A 20,807-nucleotide genomic window follows, 5' to 3' on the forward strand; every position below is an offset into this window, starting at 1 on the left:
CGATGAGAAACATTTAAGAACAGAAATAACATTTGGACAAAAAGAGTATTTCTTTAAAGGGCTTTTATGTATGCAGCGTTTCTCTATCGCAAACCATTTATTCAATTGATAATAAAAAGGGCGAGTTCTAAAGCAATTTAATTAATAGTTATTGCCTCAAGCTTTGAGGATTATAATCCAGTTTGGTGAAGAGGAACTTGAACGTCAAACACCTCCGGTCCTAACAGGGAAGGAACCTGCACCTCAGACCCGATCGCCCAACATCTGTTGTACCTCACTCACACTGCTCTGACTGAAACAGAGTAAATCCTTGAAGTGGGTTTATTATAAATCTTGTGAAAAGCTTTTCCAGGTCCCTACACGTCTGGAGGCATCTCTGCCAAACTCGCTGGAACTTAAAAAAACAACCTAAAGGGGAAAGTCAGAGCGTTGAAGTTCAATCATCCAAGACAAACAGAGGCAGAGGGGGAAAGGTTCAAGAAGGAAAATCCATTTGAAATCACATAACGGTTCCATAATGCAGAGAACAATATATTTCACGAGAAGAGCAAAAACAAGGATGAAATGGAAAATGGAATAAGAAAGGAAAACCTCCATTTTTCACTGGAGGGAAAAGACAGGGAGAGATTTAGAGAAGGGAAATAAAAGTCATCAAACGCTCGACTCTTCACGGACTTGAGTTGAAAGGAGAGAGAGAAAGAGATCAAGCTTTTCATTCTGCAAACAGGTGAAACATGAGGGAGTGAAAGAGACTCAAGTCCAGAGTCTCTGTGACAGAAGGTGATCGTCTTTATCTCGTCCGAACAGACCAGGGTCACGCTGCTGCTGCTGCTACAGAATCGTTCAGGACAAACTTTACAATGAATTCATTTTGCTCTTTCATCTCCTGCACAGTTTCTTTTGCAGCAGGAAAGTTGCTCGCTCCATATACATCAAATAAGAAACCTGCAGTTATTACATTTCCTTTGTATTCTTGATGTGTTGCAGACTGTCTGAGGCTAATTGCATCCCATTATTTATTTTATTTCACTGAGTCTCATCATTTTTCACTTTACAGAGGAAGTTATGTTTTCACCCTCGTCGCTCTGTTAGTTTATTGGCTGAATTGATTTCATACTTTTCTTTTAATCAGGTAGATTTAGAGAACTGACATTTATGAGTGTGTGTAATTTGAAGGTCCAAGTGTGTAACATTTAGTTGAAAGGGAGAGATAGTGTAGTGACGCAAGGTATCGAGGTCCTGCCGATACACAATTACAATTACAAGTAAGTTTACTTTTATATATTTTATATTTTGTCTCATCTGCTAACATGGAGAGAGCAAAGTTGAGGAGCTACACTGCAGCCGGCCACAAGGGGGCGATCCAGATGTTTGGGCTTCACTTTCTGGAATCTGTAAATATACAATTAAAAGAAGCTGTTCTGTATAATTCATTTTCTGAGAAAACTTTACTGATAAGTTAACTAACAACAAATGTGCATCTTGATAAATACATAAATCATAATCCTCATGAAGATAATAGTACTACTTATTATAAAAGATAATAATCCAGTTCTCGATTACATTTCTAACAGAATAAATCAGTTGTGTATGTGAATGTGATTTGTGTGAGGTGGTTTGTGTGAGTGTGAGTGAGCGAGTGTGATGTCAGAGCAGTGAGTCATCAGCTGAGCAGTGACTTCATCAGTCAGGACGTCAAATTAAAGACGAAGCAGCGACAGGTCAGAGCTGCATCAGGAGAGAAGTGCTTTCACTCATTAGCATTGACAGACGGAGAATAACCACACACACAAACACACACAAACACACACACACACACACACACACCGGCCGACCTGCGGGCCGGTGAGCTCGCCGCTCGGTCAGCCGGACTCGTCTCCACGCTCGCCGCTATAAATAACCTCAGAGAGAGAGAGAGAGAGAGAGAGAGGGGACGGCCGAGAGCGTTTCCATCTGCCTGTCACTAACCCAAACAGCCCCTCCCCCCTCAAACCGGGCTGGAGACCACCAGCTGTCATGAGGGGGAACACGTGAATCACACTGAACACACACACACACACACAGGGATGTTCTCAACAAAACACATAGTTTACACATTATTCTACACACACACACACACACAGACACACACACAGAGAGAGAGTTGCCTTGGCTGTGACTCCAGTTTAGAAACCATTAACAAGCCCAGAAGCAACAGTGTCGTGTTTAGTTAGGATGACAAGTTGTGTTTGGCTTAAAGTGCTGAGAATAAATTCGCTTTATTAAAATGGATTTTGTTGCTGTGTGAGGTCGGTGAACACACACACACACACACACACACACACACACACACACACACACACACGTTTCTATCAGATGAATGAAAGTGTGTCTGTAGCTTCACCAGTTGCTGCCGTGGCACCGTCGATTTATATCAGTGGTTCTGCTTAAAGAGCTGCAGCGTCCAGTATAAACAGCACAGACTGTGTGGCAGCGTGTGTGTCTGTGTGTGTGTGTGTGTGTGTGTGTGTGTGTGTGTGTGTGTGTGTGTGTGTGTGTGTGTGTGTGTGTGTGTGTGTGTGTGTGTTTCATGTTCACACAGCACATCACATTGAGGGAAGCAAGGTTGGTATCAGTGGTGATGTTTGTGTGGTGGTGGTCGATCAGTGGTTTAGCAGCTTCTGAATCACCTGCTGGTGTCAACTCCCAACGGACAACTACTGTGTGTGTGTGTGTGTGTGTGTGTGTGTGTGTGTGTGTGTGTGTGTGTGTGATCCAACTCGATGTGTGTTTGAGTCTTTTCTGCTAAACGTTCGATACGGAAACAGACAAAGCTTCTCTCCAGACTCTACCTTCATTTTGTTCACATCTTCAGGAGTATTATACTCTCCTTACTTATCGTTCAGCTTTAGGATAAAGTGTTAACTCCAGTGCAGTTTCCCTTTTGCCTGATGACACCAGACACTCCCCCCCCCCCCGCTCCAGGAGGTTTCCCAGATCCTTTATGATCCACCAGCTACCTCACCACCCTTCACAGGATTTGTATCCCATGGCTATAACTACATACTGCACATAAACGTTTCTACCCCACACTAGGTGAGACGCTACTGTGGTAACAATGAAAACTTCCTTCTCCACAGGAGGTCCCCAAGGTCAGGTATTCATACTTCTACTATATATCATATCATACTCTCTGTATATTCTTGTTTACATAAGTCTATATACACATATTTATTTATGTGTACATGTTATAATTACTATTATTATATCACCATTACTATTATTATTATATATACTGTTGCTGCCATTATTACCATATACTGCTTTTATATTGGTATAATTACTATCATATATAAATATATATTATGTTATATTATATACTATATATACTGTACTATTCTTATATACTGTCTAACAATACCATTACCATCATATCATCAGTACTTTTACCATCATCTTGCCAATGCACCTTATCTACCTATTTTATTGTATTTTTATCTTGTGCTTCTGTTTTTTTATTCTTTCTACCTTTTATTTTTAATTTTATTGTATTGTATTGTATTGTATTTTATTGTAATCAAATATACCGGCTGCTATGACAACTTCATTTCCCTTTGGGGATGAATAAAGTACTCTATCTATCATCTATCTATCTACTCGTTCCACTTCTCTTTGCAATAAACGATAAACGTGATTCCCTGCAGATGACCCCATGGTCTCAGCTTGTCACTCAGATGTATAATCATGCGTTAAGGAACATCACCTTCATATGAACCTCTGCCAATCAATCACTAACACAACAATATCAGTGAAGTAAACAGTTTGTCTCCACTGGTTTCGTTGGTTGTTGACGTGCTCAGTGTTCCTCATCACCCGGGGGACACGCCCACTGAGCAGGTGAGTGTCTGTCTCGTTTTCTGGACGACATTTTGTGTGTCTTTGACATTTGAATTGTGGATTTATGCATCCGGAAAATAAAGACAATGGACATCCGTGTGTGTGTGTGTGTGTGTGTTTGTGTTTTCCCAGTGGACATTTAGACAATGATGAAGGGAGGAACAAAGATGGCGTGTCATTGTTTTCTCCTGAGGGAGGTGAGATTTCACAGCCTTGACTTTGTCACTCATCAGTCTCTTTAAAAACACACACACACATGCACACACACACTCTGATGCACAAAAATATACACAATGAAGTCTCACTTCCGTTACTGTAATTCTCACATAAACACACACACACACCTTCCTACATAACTTTCTCTTTTGAATGCACTCGACCTCAACACACACACACACACACACACGTCTGAAGTCTGAGCTCTCAGGTGTCATGAGACAGAAACCACACAAAGACAAAGAGAGTGATAGAAGAGAAATAAAAGGGCAGGAGGAGGAGGAGGAGGAGAAGAAGAATGAATCATTGCTGTGACAGTGACTCCCACATGAGCAGCCGTCCTCAGGATGACCCACCGGCTCGTGAATCTCACAGATCAAGGATAAATGGACCTTTCCTTTCTTATTATTATATAAGCGTTATGAGACGAAGAAGAAGAAGAAGACGAAGCTGCAGTCTTCACCTCCGACAATATAATGTTTGAGGGTCAATTTGGTGCATTTGAGTCCACGTAGGTGATGAGGACAGGACGTATGTGAATCCAAAACTAACGGATCAAATGAAACTATGGAACAAACACATGAAGCTTCAGACTCTGAGGTGTGAAAACACTTAATATCAGTTATTATCAGTCTATTTATCCAACACTGAATGAAGTCAGACGACCTTCAGGGACATTTGAAGTGTACGAGACAGAGGGAAGCTTAAAGGAAAGACGTCTGGGTCTCACCTGAGTTGTCTGTCCTTGCAGACGGCCACCATGACCAGCAGGTTTCCCAGGATGCTCATCAGCATGACCAGAGACAGGAAGCAGATCAGAGCCAGCTGCTTCAGCATGCTGTCGCTATGGAGACGCCAAAAAGAGAGAAGAGCCACATGAGCACATCAGATCAGATCAGAAGAGTTACAGAGTTTTCACGAGCGCTTAAGAAGAAGACGAGTTTATTACTTTAAATTACAATCTCTCTCTTCTCACTTTGTCATGTGCGGCTGCGTCAGCGAAAATTAATCCATTTCCACTTAATTGCTTGAACCAACTTTTCCACATTAAGGCATCGGTGGAGTCATCAGCAGTAAAACTTTTAACGAGGGAGAACTCCGCCCTCAGGGAAAGTGGGTTTGAACACGTGAGTTTCTGTTGATCATCAAAGTGTCACGTCTGAAACCTGATATTTCATCTCATTATCAACACACAGATCTGCTGTAAGTTACATGTCAGACAGTTTTCTGAACATTTGCAAACCTTCAGGTGCCACAGGGATTTATTTATCACCTTCATATCCAAGGAAAGAGCTGCTTCATCAGAGAACTCAGCCAAGCAGAAAAAACCCAATTTAAAATCAGCAAGATGAACACGATGGAGGCTGAAGAGAGAGGAAGACACAGGAGCTGAGACATAATACTTTGTGTAGGAAGATGTTTATCTACATAAGAACGATATTTCCACTGACTTCTAAAAGAAAAAGTTTTTTGAAATGTCAAATCTGACTATATTTCTAAAAATGGTTCTCCTCTAAAGTTGAGGCTCGTTCTGAAAACAACAGGTGTTATAACGTTTGAGATTCTTTCTGAAATCCATGTTTAGTGTGGACTAATGTTGGGAAACCTTTTGTTTCTTGCAAACTGCAAATACAAATAAAATAAGAAGATGATTGTTTGTAGAGGAAGTTTGAATAATGTCCATCAGGAGTTTTTTAAAGTTGCTTTCAATCATATTTACTTAAACCTTTACAAAGAACTTCCTGCAGCGGCTCGTCCTAATGTCAGTGATGTCAGAAAGTGTAAAGGAACAAATCTTTACGTTACTGTGTGAAATGCTGAATGAAATAATCCTCAACATCATTATTATTCATCATCACATTTCACGTTTCCACAGAGCAGATTATTTCCCGAGGACTCTCTGAAACGACGCCTCTTTGTCCGATGTGAAGAAAAGAGCAGAAAGAAGAAAGTCTCCTCTCATGCTGCTGTGATTTAAAAGGTCTGAATGTAAGGTGCTTACTCAGGATCCTCATTCACGGAGAAGGAAGGATAATATATTGTATGGTAAGAAACTGCAAACTTGCATTTTCAACCCCCCGATACATTTAACCTTGGCATGAGTTCAGCGTCTGGAGCTGGAGGAACGTGAATCAAAGCTCCGGGAGTGAACCCTGTGTAAAAGACTTGTTTAATCTCAGACTTGTTTGACATTGGCAGAGCAGCTCAGTCCTTCTCCTGAGGTTTGAGATGAACCATCACCTCCTTCTTCTCCTTCTGAGAACATCTCCATTACACGAGCATCCTTTCAACTCTCTGTTCCCGTGTCTTTGTCCTGCACGTCCACAGAAACTCACAAGATTGACGCCAATTTATTCCTGTTATTTCCTGTTCAGTCCACATTATCAGAACTATGCTAATCCCGGCTCCTGCAGGAGTCGGGAGTCACGTCTCGTCCCTCGTCTGCCAAATGATCCTCCTCTCACCATCCCAGGTTCAAAGGAGGAGTGATAGTGTGCAAATGAGGCTTGTTCTTTGATCATCGGTGCCAACACACTAATCAGATCAAATGGGAACGCTGACGGCTTCTCGACAGAAACATCATTTCAAAAACACAAGATGGAGGGAGCCTCTTTCATCTGGAATTTGTCGACTCCGCAGTCTGACCTTTCCCCTAAATGAGGCATTAATATGCACGTTTCAGTTATTTAACACAGCTGCGCCGACGACAGGCAGCGAAACAACTTTGCTCTTTTGTGCGCGAGCGAGAGAGCGAGAGAGCGAGAGCCTCATTCTGGATTCCACAATGAATCAGCCCCTGGAGACTTTCTCTCTCTAAGCTTTCAAAAACGCACAATTACCGATCATTACTCGCCCGTCAACCTCGGATTCTCAAGCTGCCGCCATCTGCCTCCTAATTCCTGAGGAACAGACGACTTTGTTCATGTAAGATTCACGAGGCTCCGAGCTCGTGTTGTTACCTGAGAGTCTCAGAGAGGAACTCGTCCTCCACTGAGCTGCTGATGCTCACCTGCATTATTGAGTTCTCTCACTTGACCCTGAAATCCCACAGACACACATCTTCCTTTTCTTTTAACATATTTATTACCTACATTTTAAAATGGTGTCATTGAAATGCGGTAGAAAATGGTTAAATATGAAGGTATGAGTGCCAAAATGAAAATTAGTTAACTTTGACTTTAATTTTCTCAGAAATACTACAGTAGAATCTACAGACATGTCTGTACTGCGACAAATCACTGGGCTTCCATGATTTTATATTTATATTCAAGGGTAAAATGTTTTTTCTTTCCACACTGTACAGCAGCATCTCCAGGCCATTTATTGACTTCTTTATTTTGAGTAATAAAACTGTTATCGAGCTCAGTCACTTCCTTTTTATAAAACTGGCAGTTTATTTATTTTCTGGGTGAAAGTTGTGTCTGCACTGTGCCTATATTTAACTTTAGAGAGTAAAACTCCCACGATTCCCCCTGAGAAGGTTTCATTTTTATTTGTATCAACAACATTCCAAATACCCATCGTGTGTAACAGGAGATCATAACTTTTGGCAGCATTTGGCAAAATACACTGACATGTAATATGAGGCATTTATGGTAATTCCTTTCAATTTTCTATTTTTCATTCCTCATGTTTTCGCCTCATGTGTTTTTCACATAGATTTTCCAGCTGTAAGCTGAACTCTTTCTGCATACTATCACTTGCTCTTATGTCTTTATATATCTGTGCACATCTGGAAGACATAGGTAAAGGAAATAACTCAGAGAGACAGAGAAACTTGGAACTCTGCTGAGACCTGATACAGGTGAACTTTGACCTGCAGCTTAGCTGAACCTCTGGTCGGCAATCAGCGAGCAGCCGCCTCAATTAGACCACTCAGGGTTGGATGAGGGGCGACTGGGAAAATACCTTCACCAGCTGAGAAGGTTTAATGCTGCAATCCGTCACTGGACGACTGCTTTCTGTTTCTGTCTCCCATGCAGACACAATGTTTTTCCTATATTCTTGGCTTCACCTCGACCTTTTACCTGAATCACCTGTGACGCAGAGAATGATGAGGCTTAGTCTTCTCACAATATATGTGAAAGTGAAAATGCAGATCCCAATCACCTCAGAATACCCTCTGCACCCGAGCCCTCGCTGCTATTTACAGCCTGTAGAACGGCTCCGGATCGGGTGGCTGTTGAAAGTAGCACTGATTGGATCTAAAGAGCTGTGATGACTTGCAGTCACAGGCCTCAGCGCTCCGGGCAGAGTCGATGCAGCGTCTCCCTGTGCGAGAAGTCAAATGTGCGAGAAGTCAAATGTGCGACACTCGGTCGATTGCACAGAAGCCGTCACGTTGAAGGCCTCAGCAAACACACAGCAGAGTCATCTGCAAAGTTTGAAGCTGCAAAAATGTCAAACTTTTGTCCCTGAGTTCGAGAAGAAGTGTTTCAGTTTCACCTCGACCCAGAACTGGCTTCAGGCCCAATCCCATTTCAACCCCAAGCCCTTCACGTGTATGGCTTTCTGAGAGTGAGAATGCTCATTAACTTCCTTAATGCTTGGCTATTAAATGTTGTTTGGAAATTGAGAGTCAATCTACCACTTATAGGGATTAATATTTGACATAAGAACAAACATAAAGGAGGAAGTTAAAGGGAAGTTACAAACAAAACGTGGAATTAAGAACAGAAGTGTTGAATCCTGCAGAGTTGAGACACAGAGACTCAACACACATGATTTAAGTTCTTCTGTCCTCGACACCCGTTCATCTGAGGACGGCCTCAGAGAACTTTCATTTTGTGGGTGAGAGGACGGTCAGGGTGGGACACACAGGGAATCTACCCCCCCAAGTTGTGACTGCTGTACCACAGTGTGATGTGGAGGCCAGAACACTTTGCACCGGAGGCACAGTGTAAAAGTGAACCGTTGTTTGAACCCCACTGAAGCCTGATGATCAGTCTGGATTCGGTTGAATGCATTAATTTCTTCTTCTTCTTCATTTTGGGAGTCTAGACCCTGATGCTGCACCTTCTCTGCACACAACTTGAGGGCAAAAGGTTAAAGCTGAAAGTTTGTGAACAACGTGCAATAGAAGTTTTTTCTTCCGATCGTGAGACACTGGCGAGACGGCAAAGAGAGACTCAGACTTTGAACATAAATCATCGGAGGAGAAGAGATCAAAGATTCTACTGTTAATGGGAAAGGAGTGAATCCTCTTTTTATTATGGGTTCAACCCTGTTTAAAAAAACGAATAAAACTTTTCTAATTTTAGAGTAAAAGACGTAAAACACTCAGAGAAAGTTACTTTAATCTAATCTGTGTCTAGCTATTTTATTTTAAAGGAAATTAGAAACCTAACTCAAGTCTGAGAGGCTGATGATGTGGATTCAGACTCGTCATGAAACCAGATGCAGGAGTTTATAGGTGAACGTCTACAGATCAGTTGTTTAAACCACATTTCTGAAGGTCATGACCTCATTAGCCCTGAATGACCTGCTCTCACCCCCACACCCCCTCTTGTCTACCCTCCATTGTAATCTTATCAACAGGGAGGACACCCAACCTCCCATTGTGTCTGATAAAAATAGATAAAAACATGAATGCTGGGGCTGAAGGCATCACTGAGAATTCTTAATTACCAACAACAGCCATCTGGGCTCTGGCGTTCCCTCTCGACAGGCAAACACAAGCCTGCTATTATCCAGACTGGTGAAAGAAGCAGTGGGCGCCGTCCAAACTGGTATCATATCAGCGCCTTTAACTGGGAGAATGTGTCTCAGAGGAGGACTGGGTCACGACAGGTTCCTCCCACTGGGACCAGGAGGGAGGAAAAGCTGGGACCAAACCAAACAGGACAATTATGCTTGAAAGCCTGGTAGTAAAACTGAATTAGGAACCCAGACAGTCCATTCAGCTGGAGGAATGTTGACAAAGGACAATCAATCAATGCTTTTATAAAAGCGGCTTTGTTGATTAAATGCAACAAAATCCATTTGTTTATTTTAGTCCAAGTCAAATGCTGGTATTGATGTTTGCGAGTTTAAGAACATCTGAAGACATATTGGAACATGAAGAAAAATGATCTTCCTCCGACTCTGAGTTCTTTCTCTCTTCACTGTTTTGCAGATTTAAACTTTAATATTTGATCTCCCTCGTGTCACATAGTGGTTTCTGACACTTCAATAAACGTTTTATCACATCTGCATCCAAGTGAAACCTCTGCATTTCATTTTCCTCCTGATGGGGACAGAAAAATAAACTTTCACAAACCACCATTCAACGTGACACCTGCTCCTAATCTTTTTAAATAAACCTTAAACCAGGAATACCTCCCAGACTCCAGGATCAATAAATCAAACATCACTTCATAACCCTGTTACAGTTCAGATCTGAAGCCACACACCTCTGTCCCTGTCAGTCAGGGCTTGACGGGTTGTTTTGGTCTCGGTGACGGAGTCCACCTCTAAACTGTTGCTCTGGGATTTGCCTGTTTAAGTGAGCCGTGTTTTTTCAGTCCTGACAGATTATTTTCTTTGCTGTGACAAGCGCTCTTTAAGCAAACGGCCGCGGCTGCTCCTGGCCTCTGGACGGCAGGTTTTCTGTTTCTGCACCGAGCTCACGGGTCAAACCCGAGTTTAGTTCCAATTAGACTCTGTTATCTTTACCTCACCTCGGAAAAGGAGGGTTTCCTGCAGAAGAGAAGCAAGAAGGTATGAAACACAATCTGGTTTTCAAAGTGTTGGCAGTCAAAGACCTCAGGAGCAGATTTAAGTGTTTGTGACGGACGGTTCCAGCAACTGGAACTGGTTGCTGCCTCCATGGCTCCTAGTGTGATGGAAACTGGAAGTGACAGCAGTGTAGAAAGAAAATAACTGGCTTTGTTACCTCTGATTTGCCTGAGCAAAACAATCTTTTTATGCATCATTTCTAATTGAAATGAGAACAATAAACTTAGCAGACATGTTGCTGTGATGAGGGAAAACTAAAAAGTTGTGCAATTAGAGAATGAGACATGAAAACAATCAAACCTCAGGAGAAATGAAGTGAAACAGGAAAAATAACTTTGACTTTAAAAGTTTGCAGCGACATCGTAAAGACGAAATGCTCAAAATGAGTTTAAATAGATAAAAGAATAATATTTAACTAAATCATAGACAACTTTTGCACGTAAAAAGATATTGAAATTATCAAAATGCCGAATTATCCAGAATAACTACGAATGTTATTACATATGGCTGCTTTTACAAAATTATTACAAAAGAATAATTTAGAATGAACTGGACCGAAATTTAAAGCAAAGGAACTTGCAATAGTTCAGCCTTTTATCCACGAAAATGTACAAATGCATCAAGCAAAACCGAGTTGAGGCTGTTGTTTTAAACCTGAAGCTGTGATTGGACTGAATTCTCCAGGTTAAGGGAACGATGCAGATAAATAAAAGGAGATTAAACATGAAACAGACTAAATGTGATAAATAACAGAGATCTCTTTAAAAAGAAGAAGAAAACACCACCTGCACAAGATGAGCAGCAATCATAATAATCAGCAGAGCTCAGTTACAATCATTCTCACACTTTCACATGAATCTATTTAGATTCACACAAACAAGCAGAGATTCATTTAAACATCAATCAAAACCCATTCACTATTTAGTATATTTTGCCCTTTTCTCATCACTCTTTCTGAAATAATGACACCAACTCCATCGCTCTGACTTTAAATCTCTACCTCCGTAACTAAAACACTGATTTTATCTGTCAGCAAAATAATAACGCCTCAATTTGAACATTATTTTTAAACCCAAACAGATTTTTATGAAAAGATTCAAATGTTTCAGGTTAATTTAGAAACGACTGCAAGAGCAAAAAGTGTCTTGGTGATGCATTTATGAATTCAAAATGTGGAGTCAGGTGAAGCAAGTGACAGGAAGACTGGAGTGATTTTAAAACTGCTGCACTGAGCTCCGGATAATCTCCTGAAATGATCTGTAATCAGGTGCATTGATGACGTTTCTAGCAAATCTGAAAAGAACAAAAAGAATAACAAATATCTCAGGATGAAAAAGAGGAGCCATAAACGAAGAAGACGAACACGTGAAAAATAAAACGACAAGACGTCTGATCGGAGAATCTCCTGCTGCGATCTTCTTATGTGAAATATAAACTCCTGCAAACATTTCCCAGAGTTCATGTCTGAAGACAGTCGGCACCTGAGCAGTTTACTGATGTCGTGCTGCAGGATTGTTGGTTAACAAACGTGAATGTTCAATCAGCTGCTTTTCATTGCAGAGCCGACGCCCGTCAGCTCCTCACTCATCAGGCTGAGGAGGAGGAGGAAGCGTCCGGGTCAAGCTGTCAGCGCTCAGACCTCCAAGTTACGTTCCAGGTCGTTTTTAATGACAGATGATTGACAGGAGCTGAAAACATCAAGTCTCCTCTGGAACTCATACCGATGAGCCACAGGTGAAGTGTCCTGGAATAATAATTCAGGTTCTGAAGCAAGACATAAAAGCTGTTTGGAGAGAATCCATTTAGGTTCTGAATCAATCTAATGTTTTGGCTCCCCTGGAGTAAATGTAATGAATTGAGAAATGGCAAGTTGTTGTTCCTCTGCCAAGGCCCAATAAAGTCTCCACTAAATCTGTCAAAGTTCTAAAACTAACAAACATAAAGAGAAAGTATTGATTCCCTACAAATCCACATCATCTCAGCTACACATTAGCAGCTCTTCATGTCACTGAATAAATATCTGCCACCATTAAGAAAAAGACGTAAAACACTCAGAGAGTAATCTGATCTGTGTCTAGCTATTTTATTTTAAAGGAAATTAGAAACCTAACTCAAGTCTGAGAGGCTGATGATGTGGATTCAGATTCAGCTACACATTAGCAGCTCTTCATGTCACTGAATAAATATCTGCCACCATTAAGAAACCACATCATAATCTGCTAGATCCAGATTTGTATTTAGATTAACACCAAAATTGCTTCTTGCACAGTGAGGAAGTGATTAAGATTAAATATTGTTTCTGCCCCTTTGTCTAAATATCCTTGACAATGTAATAAATTCTTTCTTGGCTCAGGTCTCATCTGTTCACAGAGTTTCATGGTTTGGTCTTTTCTGTGTAATCCACAAACAAAGAGGCGGACGGGGGGGGTGAGAACCTCCTTGACGAAGGTAAATATCATCCCTCAGTGGTTTAACTACATCAATCCTTCTGAAGTGTAAAGTACTGATGGACTAAGAATAGCTGAGATTCATCTCGGGTCAGAAACTCATCCGGACCCCGGAGACGCAGCCTGGACGTGATGTGACGACCCCGAGTGGGACGGTTAATGATGTGGGACCGATGGTGGAGAGAGGGCAGGACAATAAGAACCGTCCTGACATTAAATACACCAGAGAGGCGACAGTGTGTGTGTGTGTGTGTGTGTGTGTGTGTGTGTGTGTGTGTGTGTGTGTGTGTGTGTGTGTGTGTGTGTGTGTGTTATCCTCAGGATACAGAGTTTGGTGCTGGAGTGGATTCGAACACACAATGTGAACTTTGCTGCTTTTTCCAGATCTGGTGCAGTGAAGTTTAAAAATGACCCAGATACGAGAGAAGCCCGGAGCTCATTGAGAAAGTTTCTCTGCTGTGGTTTCACAAGAAACAGGATTCTCCTTGTTTGACCTTCTGCACCTGAGGAGCCTGGGGACGTTCACATGCCCTCGTTCCTCGTTGTCCTTGTGGAAGACACTGAACCCAAAAAGTTCTCAATGGTCAGGCCACTCTATGCATGGTTGCAATGTGAGTGTGAGCATGAACATGGGAAAAACTGTATAATATGAAGGCAGATATTTGCAATGAAAGGTCTGCTGGTACGGTGCCTGCTCCATCGCTGCTGTAGCCCAGAACTGGAGTTAGACTTTTGCAGAGAAGCATGTTAGATTCATTATTTTACAGCCACACTGTAGATGCAGTTTGAGCTCTAAAGTTAATATTGATTGATTGATTGAATATTTATTTAAGCCTCGGAAGACACATTGAGGGATAAGACCCTCATTTACAATGGTGCCGAGGGTACAATAAAAAAGTTGATACATTAAAAGTTAATACATTGAATAAATAGGAATTAAATAAATATGCATATATATATACACAGTAATACAAGGTATAAAACAATTTGTCAATAAAATACTATGGCCAAGTCAACTAGCAGTTACAGTCACTGCAGGAGAAGTCAGCTGTACATGAGACCAGACTCGAGAACTCCGTCAATATATGTATAAAATAAAATAAATATGTCCAGGGGGGGAAATAGAATTCAAGAGAAGCTTTGTTTGCACGTCTGTGTGTAATGAGATTTGTGAATGTGTACAAGGATCTGAACTATGTATTTAGAATGTTTGTGTGTGATCAGATTAGAAAATGTGTAAAGAAAATGTCTTCAAATATGTATTGAGATTTAAAAGTGTATTTATATCTGTAGGTTTAATAAAGCAGATGAGAAAAGGGCAAGATATAATAAATGGTGAACAAGTTTCTGCTCGGGCGATCAAGGCAAAGAGTGAAGTTGTACATTGAAGCTACAGCACTGAACAGATAGAGACCTGACTATGAATGAGTGAGATGATTTTTGGTTCATTGAAACCGAAAGACTGCAGCCTGTCTAAGTAACTCATGGGACACATTAATATTACTATGAAATAAATAGAGGTTTGATAATATCCCCAACCAGGAGTTCATTAATCTGAATCAACACAAACTGTGTCTAAGGTTTAAGTTTAATACTCTAAACACAATTATGATAACTCTATTTCTCTACACACGTAACAAACAATGGAGTTAATCAGTGAAATATTCGGGTTTATCTTTGATCCGAGACAAGTAACCTTCTCCCCTCCCAGTTACAGGTTGTGGTATCAGAGGAGGAGATTCTGTGGCTTCTCTACACGCAGATGATGGAGGTTAGTAAAGGTCACAGATTACTTTTAAATTCCAGAAAAATAATGAGTCTCAGGCTTTCTCCTCTCACGTCAAACCCTCCATCTCCTGTGATGCAGAGCGGGCGACAGCAAGCACCAGTGAGTCACAGTTCTGAATTCAGAAATAATATTTCCCCCAGAATCAATGACTAATTTCTCCTGTGATTCAAACTCAAATTAGAGACAGAACAACGAGAGGAAGCAGACAAGCGTCGGTGTTACTGTGCAAAAATAAAGAAGGGCAGCGAGTCATTTGAATGTTATTGTCTCCAGAACAGTTTCCCTCGAGGGACAAAAGGAAGGATTCACACACACACACACACAGACACACACACACACACACACACACATCCTGACATGGAAGAATCATGCAACATGCCACTCAATATGAAAACAATTTCATCCCGTTAGTTTCCATCAGTTTCTCTGCTGCTACTTCAATTATCAATCTTTTATTGGTCTCATCCTGGTGGAAGCTTCCCTGTGATGCAACAAGGGAATCGTGGAAATGGTTTTTACCTCCTCATCCCACCTCCACCCACCTCCACCCACCTCCTCCTTAGACAATGACATGCTTCAGAAGTACCAACTCTGAACGAGGGGACTGAAAAATAAAAAATGATTCAGTGATTATAAAGTCTAAAGGGGTTTTTCAGAAACCGCCTGGCAGAACATTTCACAATCTTAATGCACCACAGGATCATAATTTAGACAACACTGTGCTTCTCACATTTTAGAGGGAGTCTGGAGAAACACTTCAACGTGAACACGTCCCTGAACACAAAGCCTGACGTCAGAGCTGGAACTCACTAACGTCTGTGTGCTGCAGCGAGAGAAAAGGGCATTAATCATATTCTGATATTACTCACACACAGTCAAAATACAAAAAGATAGGAATACATTTTTTTTTCTCTCAGGGACAAACCTGCATATAATTTCAATTTGACATGTTTTAAATCAAGCTGAGATTCATCCGCACACGAAGAGACAGTAAATAAACCAGCAGGATCCAGAGCCTTCGACCAATCAGAGGTCCAGAGCATCGTTAGGAGGAAACACCGTCTCATTTGCATGCTGATAACCTGACTGGGTTTAGTCTGGTTTAAATGAAAAGACACTTCCATCTCCTGAAGACTCGGAGCTGGTGACGGCCGATCTCAAGCAGTTTGGGTTGCCTGGCAACATCAGGTATAAATGCCTCTGCTCTTGTGAGAGAGACGCTCACACAGCTGCACGGTGATTAAAGTCCCACAGCAAACACACACCAAGAAGAAGAACAAGTTTGCTTTTCACACAAAGTATTGAAGGTTCATAATCGTCCAGAGAATTTTAAACCTTTTACTGAGTGAATGCTGAAAATTAATATAGTTACAAACTGCAGATGTGGTATTTATACACGTTGGTCCTGCGTTGAAGCTACAAGCGATTACACAGTAGAATAAAACTCAGCTTTAAACTTCAGATGTTGAAGCAACTTCTCGACCAAAAACTAACAAGTTATTTAGAACTTCTGTTGAATAGAAATTACAAATATGAACGGGAAGATCATTTAAAGTCACAGTTTGACGTCTGTTCCTGTTGCACAATATTCTGCATGAAGCTTTTCTTTCACTCATAAGCAGCTCGATGTTAAAGCTCCTCTGTTGATACTGAGCATCCTGTCACTTCAATGATGATATGTAACAATCGCAGACGCTCTGTCAAACCCTGATGTCAGAACCGATCTGCTATGAACACATCGTCTCCAAGGACAATGTCTCCCTCATCTCGTCCATCACTTCCTGTTTCATACATCTTAAAGACTCATTAGCATGTCGTAGTAACATTTGTTCAGGATTCAACAATAACGTCAATCATTACAGTTATAATCGACCGATAATGTTACACACGAGCCTGATTAAAGTCCTTTCAGTCCTTTCGTGTATGAAGTTTTGAATGAACTTCCATTCCTCTTTTATTACTCTAGTGAAAAAGAATCCTCCATTGCTACGATTGATTGTGCAGTGGCCTCTAGTGGTCGTAGTCAGTATGACAGGTGCAAAGTAAGATCCTACATCCAGAAGGGAATTTAGATTTGATCCAATGCAGGATGTTTACTCACCTAAGTGGTTACGTTCTGTTTTATCTGACACTTATTTGCAACTTTAGACGGACTAGAATGTCAATATTCTTGATATAATATGAAATGAAGCAGCAAGTGGAGCCTGTGTTATTAATGGTGATCTCTCTCCTCCTGGACTCGGTGTATTCTGGGACATTGGGAGGTTTCTGTGTGAGTCTCCTCCCTGAAGACGGATGACCACTAAACCTCTCAGACCTGGGATGAGAGCGATATTGAGTGCATATATAGCTAAAGGGCCTTGAACTGGATTCACTGAGCGTACGACAAAGAGTCAGAGACACTGAGAAGGTTAATAATAAATAACTCCCCCCCCCCTCCGGAGGGACGGACACGGGAAAAGATCTGCAGTCCGACGGAGAAGAGAAACGACAACAAATGGAGAAGTGATGGAGAAAAGATGAGATGACGTGTGTCACATTCCACCTCGGTTCAACCTTCAGGCCTGAATCCTTCCCTCTGTGAGGTCACAGGCCTCCAGCTTCACTGTGTGATGGAAGAGTCAAGGTCAAGCAAAGGTCAAAGCTGTGCCTTCTGCCCTCATCAGCTGTCTTTGCCCTTTGGACCTCGATAAACAACCTGATCATTCATTTTATATTTTTCCTGAGGACGGCGGCTGAAAGTGTTTGGTCTGTTTTTCACATTCATTCACAACCAGACACTGATCCAGAATCTCCACTATCTGAAAGCTACCTGGAAGAAAATTGAAATGTACTAATTCCACGTGTGTTGCATTGATCTTGACAAACTTTTGTGTGTAGTAGAAATAATGTTGGATCCTTCCAGTCTCACGCGTTGTGTTACGACCACACAGCGTCGGTGAATTTGACGGATGAGGAGGAGAAGGTGATTCTTGCGGAGCTACACGGGACGTTCTTAAAAACACATCTGCTCTCAGCGTGCGGCAACAGAGATTTACCAGAGTAATCACGCCGCGGCGCCCCCTGCAGGGAGGAGGACGACTCTGCTGCTGAGCCTCGCAGCTGAAGTGTGAACTCATCTCACCGGGAAACTCAGCAAAAAGCCAAATCTGCAAAATATAATGCAGCAAATCTACGGTTGTTCACTTGGTAATCATTTATCTTTGTTGGCTGTGCAGAGTCAGACGGGTTTTCAAGGTTGGCTTTTGTTTGTAATAGGCTGCAGAACGTGCGTGAAGGTTAGAAGTTGGTTTTTCGACCTGAATAGAATATGAATCAACTCATCTGACAAGGAAGCAAAAAACACACACGTAGCTAATCTTCTCCTCCCGTTCACTTCCAATCGAGTGGAGCTAATAAAACTTTATCTTCCTGTGGCAAAGCAAATCTTGTACAGCAAGTTTCGTGTCTGAACTTGGCGTAAAATATAAAGATTTCAAGGTCAAACCGAATGGAACAAGGTCAAGTTGTGATTGAATTAAAGTCTCTTGAAGATCATTAAATAAATCCAGTGTTGTGCTTTGATGGCGGACACTTTAAAAAGCAGATATCACAGAAGCTCATCACATAGAACTCACATTATCCAGACGTCTAAATGGGATGAAATTACCCTTTAACGCCAACGAGCACCAGACAAAGTTGATCCTTCGATTGAATTCAAACAAACACTAAGAACTAAGTGGGCGACCACTTCTGTGTTGGATTCCTCAGATTAAAAGATTCTTCCTCTGCATGTCTCCAGTGTGAATTCAGATTTATAGTTATCGTTAACTTTATCCAAACACTGAATGGTTTGTGTCTCAGTCAGTGAAGCTGCTCCTCCTTCCCCGCTGTCTTCGCTCAAGTGTGAAATTTACTGTGTTAATGGGACACATTAACATTCACATAAACACACACACACACGTGCACACACGCACACACAAGCACGTGTCGACATGAAACATTTTCCATCTGCAGTGAAAACGCACCGCGGTTTTAATTACTTTGCCTCAAAGTCGTCCAGCAGGTCGGTGAACAGCTGGACACCTGGGATCAACGAGTCTGAATGAGTTCACACACACACAGACACACACACACACACACACAACCCCCCCCTGACACACACCACCACCCCCCGACATGATGAGTGATGATGTCAGAAGCTTCAGACGATGACTGCACATTGTAAGAAAGGTTGTTTAACATCAGCACCCCTGGATGAGATCTGCTTTTCAACTTCCACCAAACTAAAGGATCCAGTTAAAGATTTAATGAGTCAAACACAAAGTTGGATCTTTCGACAATTGGACACTTCGTCATTTAATTACCTTCATATATATAAAAACTACATTTGGACGATGAACTAGCTCCATATCTCATTTATTCCATCTTTAAAGAATCATACCACGATAAGAAAGCTCCAAAAAACCTCATAGCAGGTTCAGAATAAGATCAGCTCATTTGTGAGCTCTGGATGAACAAGGTTCACAAGTCAAGACTTTTGACCCTTGACCCCCAACTTCTGGTGCAGCAGACGTGCGCATGAATAAACATCCAGACAAACATCCGGAATCTGTGCCTGTGACACTAATCCAGTTGTTCCATGCACGTCTCACCGTGCACCTGGATCTGTGCAGGAGCATCGTGACAGGAGAGCAGCTCTGAGCTGATTCCTCCTGACAACCAGGAACACAGCTCCTGTCCCGCTCGGCCTCAGAGGAGCTGACAGCGACGACAGCGAAGAGACGGAGACCAGGAACCAACCGTGAACATTAACACACACGACCTGGGAGCATAAGGTCAAAGAGCTGGAAACGGTTTCATTCTTCTTGCAGATTCTTACATTGACAGTAAAACTTCAAGGTTTCAGGTAAAGTTTCTGATACAGCTTCTAATAAAAATAATAATAATAATAATACATTTGATTTATAAGGCGCCTTTCAGGATACTCAAGGTCGCCGTACAACAGTCAACAATACAGTTCAATCAAATTTTTTAAATTTCAAAGCAGAGCAGCAGCAGAACAATAATTTGGGCAGACAGGGACATTAAAATGTATACGCCTTCCTAAACAGGTGGGTTCTGATGTTAGATTTAAAAAGAGCGATTGAATTTGGGTCAATGTTCCTGATGTCAGGGACAAGGCTAATAACAATATAAGAAAAAACTCAAGAGGACTGAAGAGTCACCAGTGATTCTACTGATGCAGAAACTAATCCAAACAAAGCAGTTAACAGAGGCGTCCTGCAGAATAATCCCTGTGCATCAATGAATTAATCCAACTGTTGTGAGGTGACTGCTCAGATCAGAAACACCTCAGGAGCTCAGAGTCTTGCTCAAGGACACTTCAGCAGATGCTTCAGAGTCGGTTCCTCAGCTGAAGGACAGACAGTCGCCCTGCAGCCAATGGTTAGGAGATTAGAAAACATCTCCCTTCGTTTTGGGTCAATCAGCCGCCGGCTCCTTCCTCCATAGAAGAGATGAAATTTGACTTTCATATTTCTCACTTTGAAAACCTGACACGTCCGGATGCAGAGCGGTTTGAGTCGAAGAGCAACGAGATGTGACACAAACAAAAAATTACTTTCAGACCTTTGGTCCCGACACGGATCTTTAAACATTGATTTGGAATCAGATATCAACCTGAGTCACAGAACTTTGTTTACGTGACTGTATTCAGCTGCAGGAAAATAAAGTGGTGCAAACAAACTTTAAAGTCACCTTCACTGTGACATCGTGGTTTC

The 20,807-nt window shown here is 41.6% G+C and overlaps 1 protein-coding gene across 1 annotated transcript in view; it reads right to left on the reverse strand.

Moving 5' to 3' along the window:
* The window catches only part of htr4 (5-hydroxytryptamine receptor 4), a 39,980-nt gene that overhangs the window by 11,713 nt on the left and 7,460 nt on the right, over positions 1–20,807 (reverse strand). The window contains exon 2 of the mRNA XM_061079219.1: positions 4,823–4,936. Within this exon, the coding sequence (XP_060935202.1) occupies positions 4,823–4,936 (114 nt within the window). The remainder of the gene's footprint in view (positions 1–4,822; positions 4,937–20,807) is intronic.

Source organism: Limanda limanda, chromosome 10 (genome assembly GCF_963576545.1).
Source record: "Limanda limanda chromosome 10, fLimLim1.1, whole genome shotgun sequence".
NCBI classification, from domain to species: Eukaryota; Metazoa; Chordata; class Actinopteri; order Pleuronectiformes; family Pleuronectidae; genus Limanda; species Limanda limanda.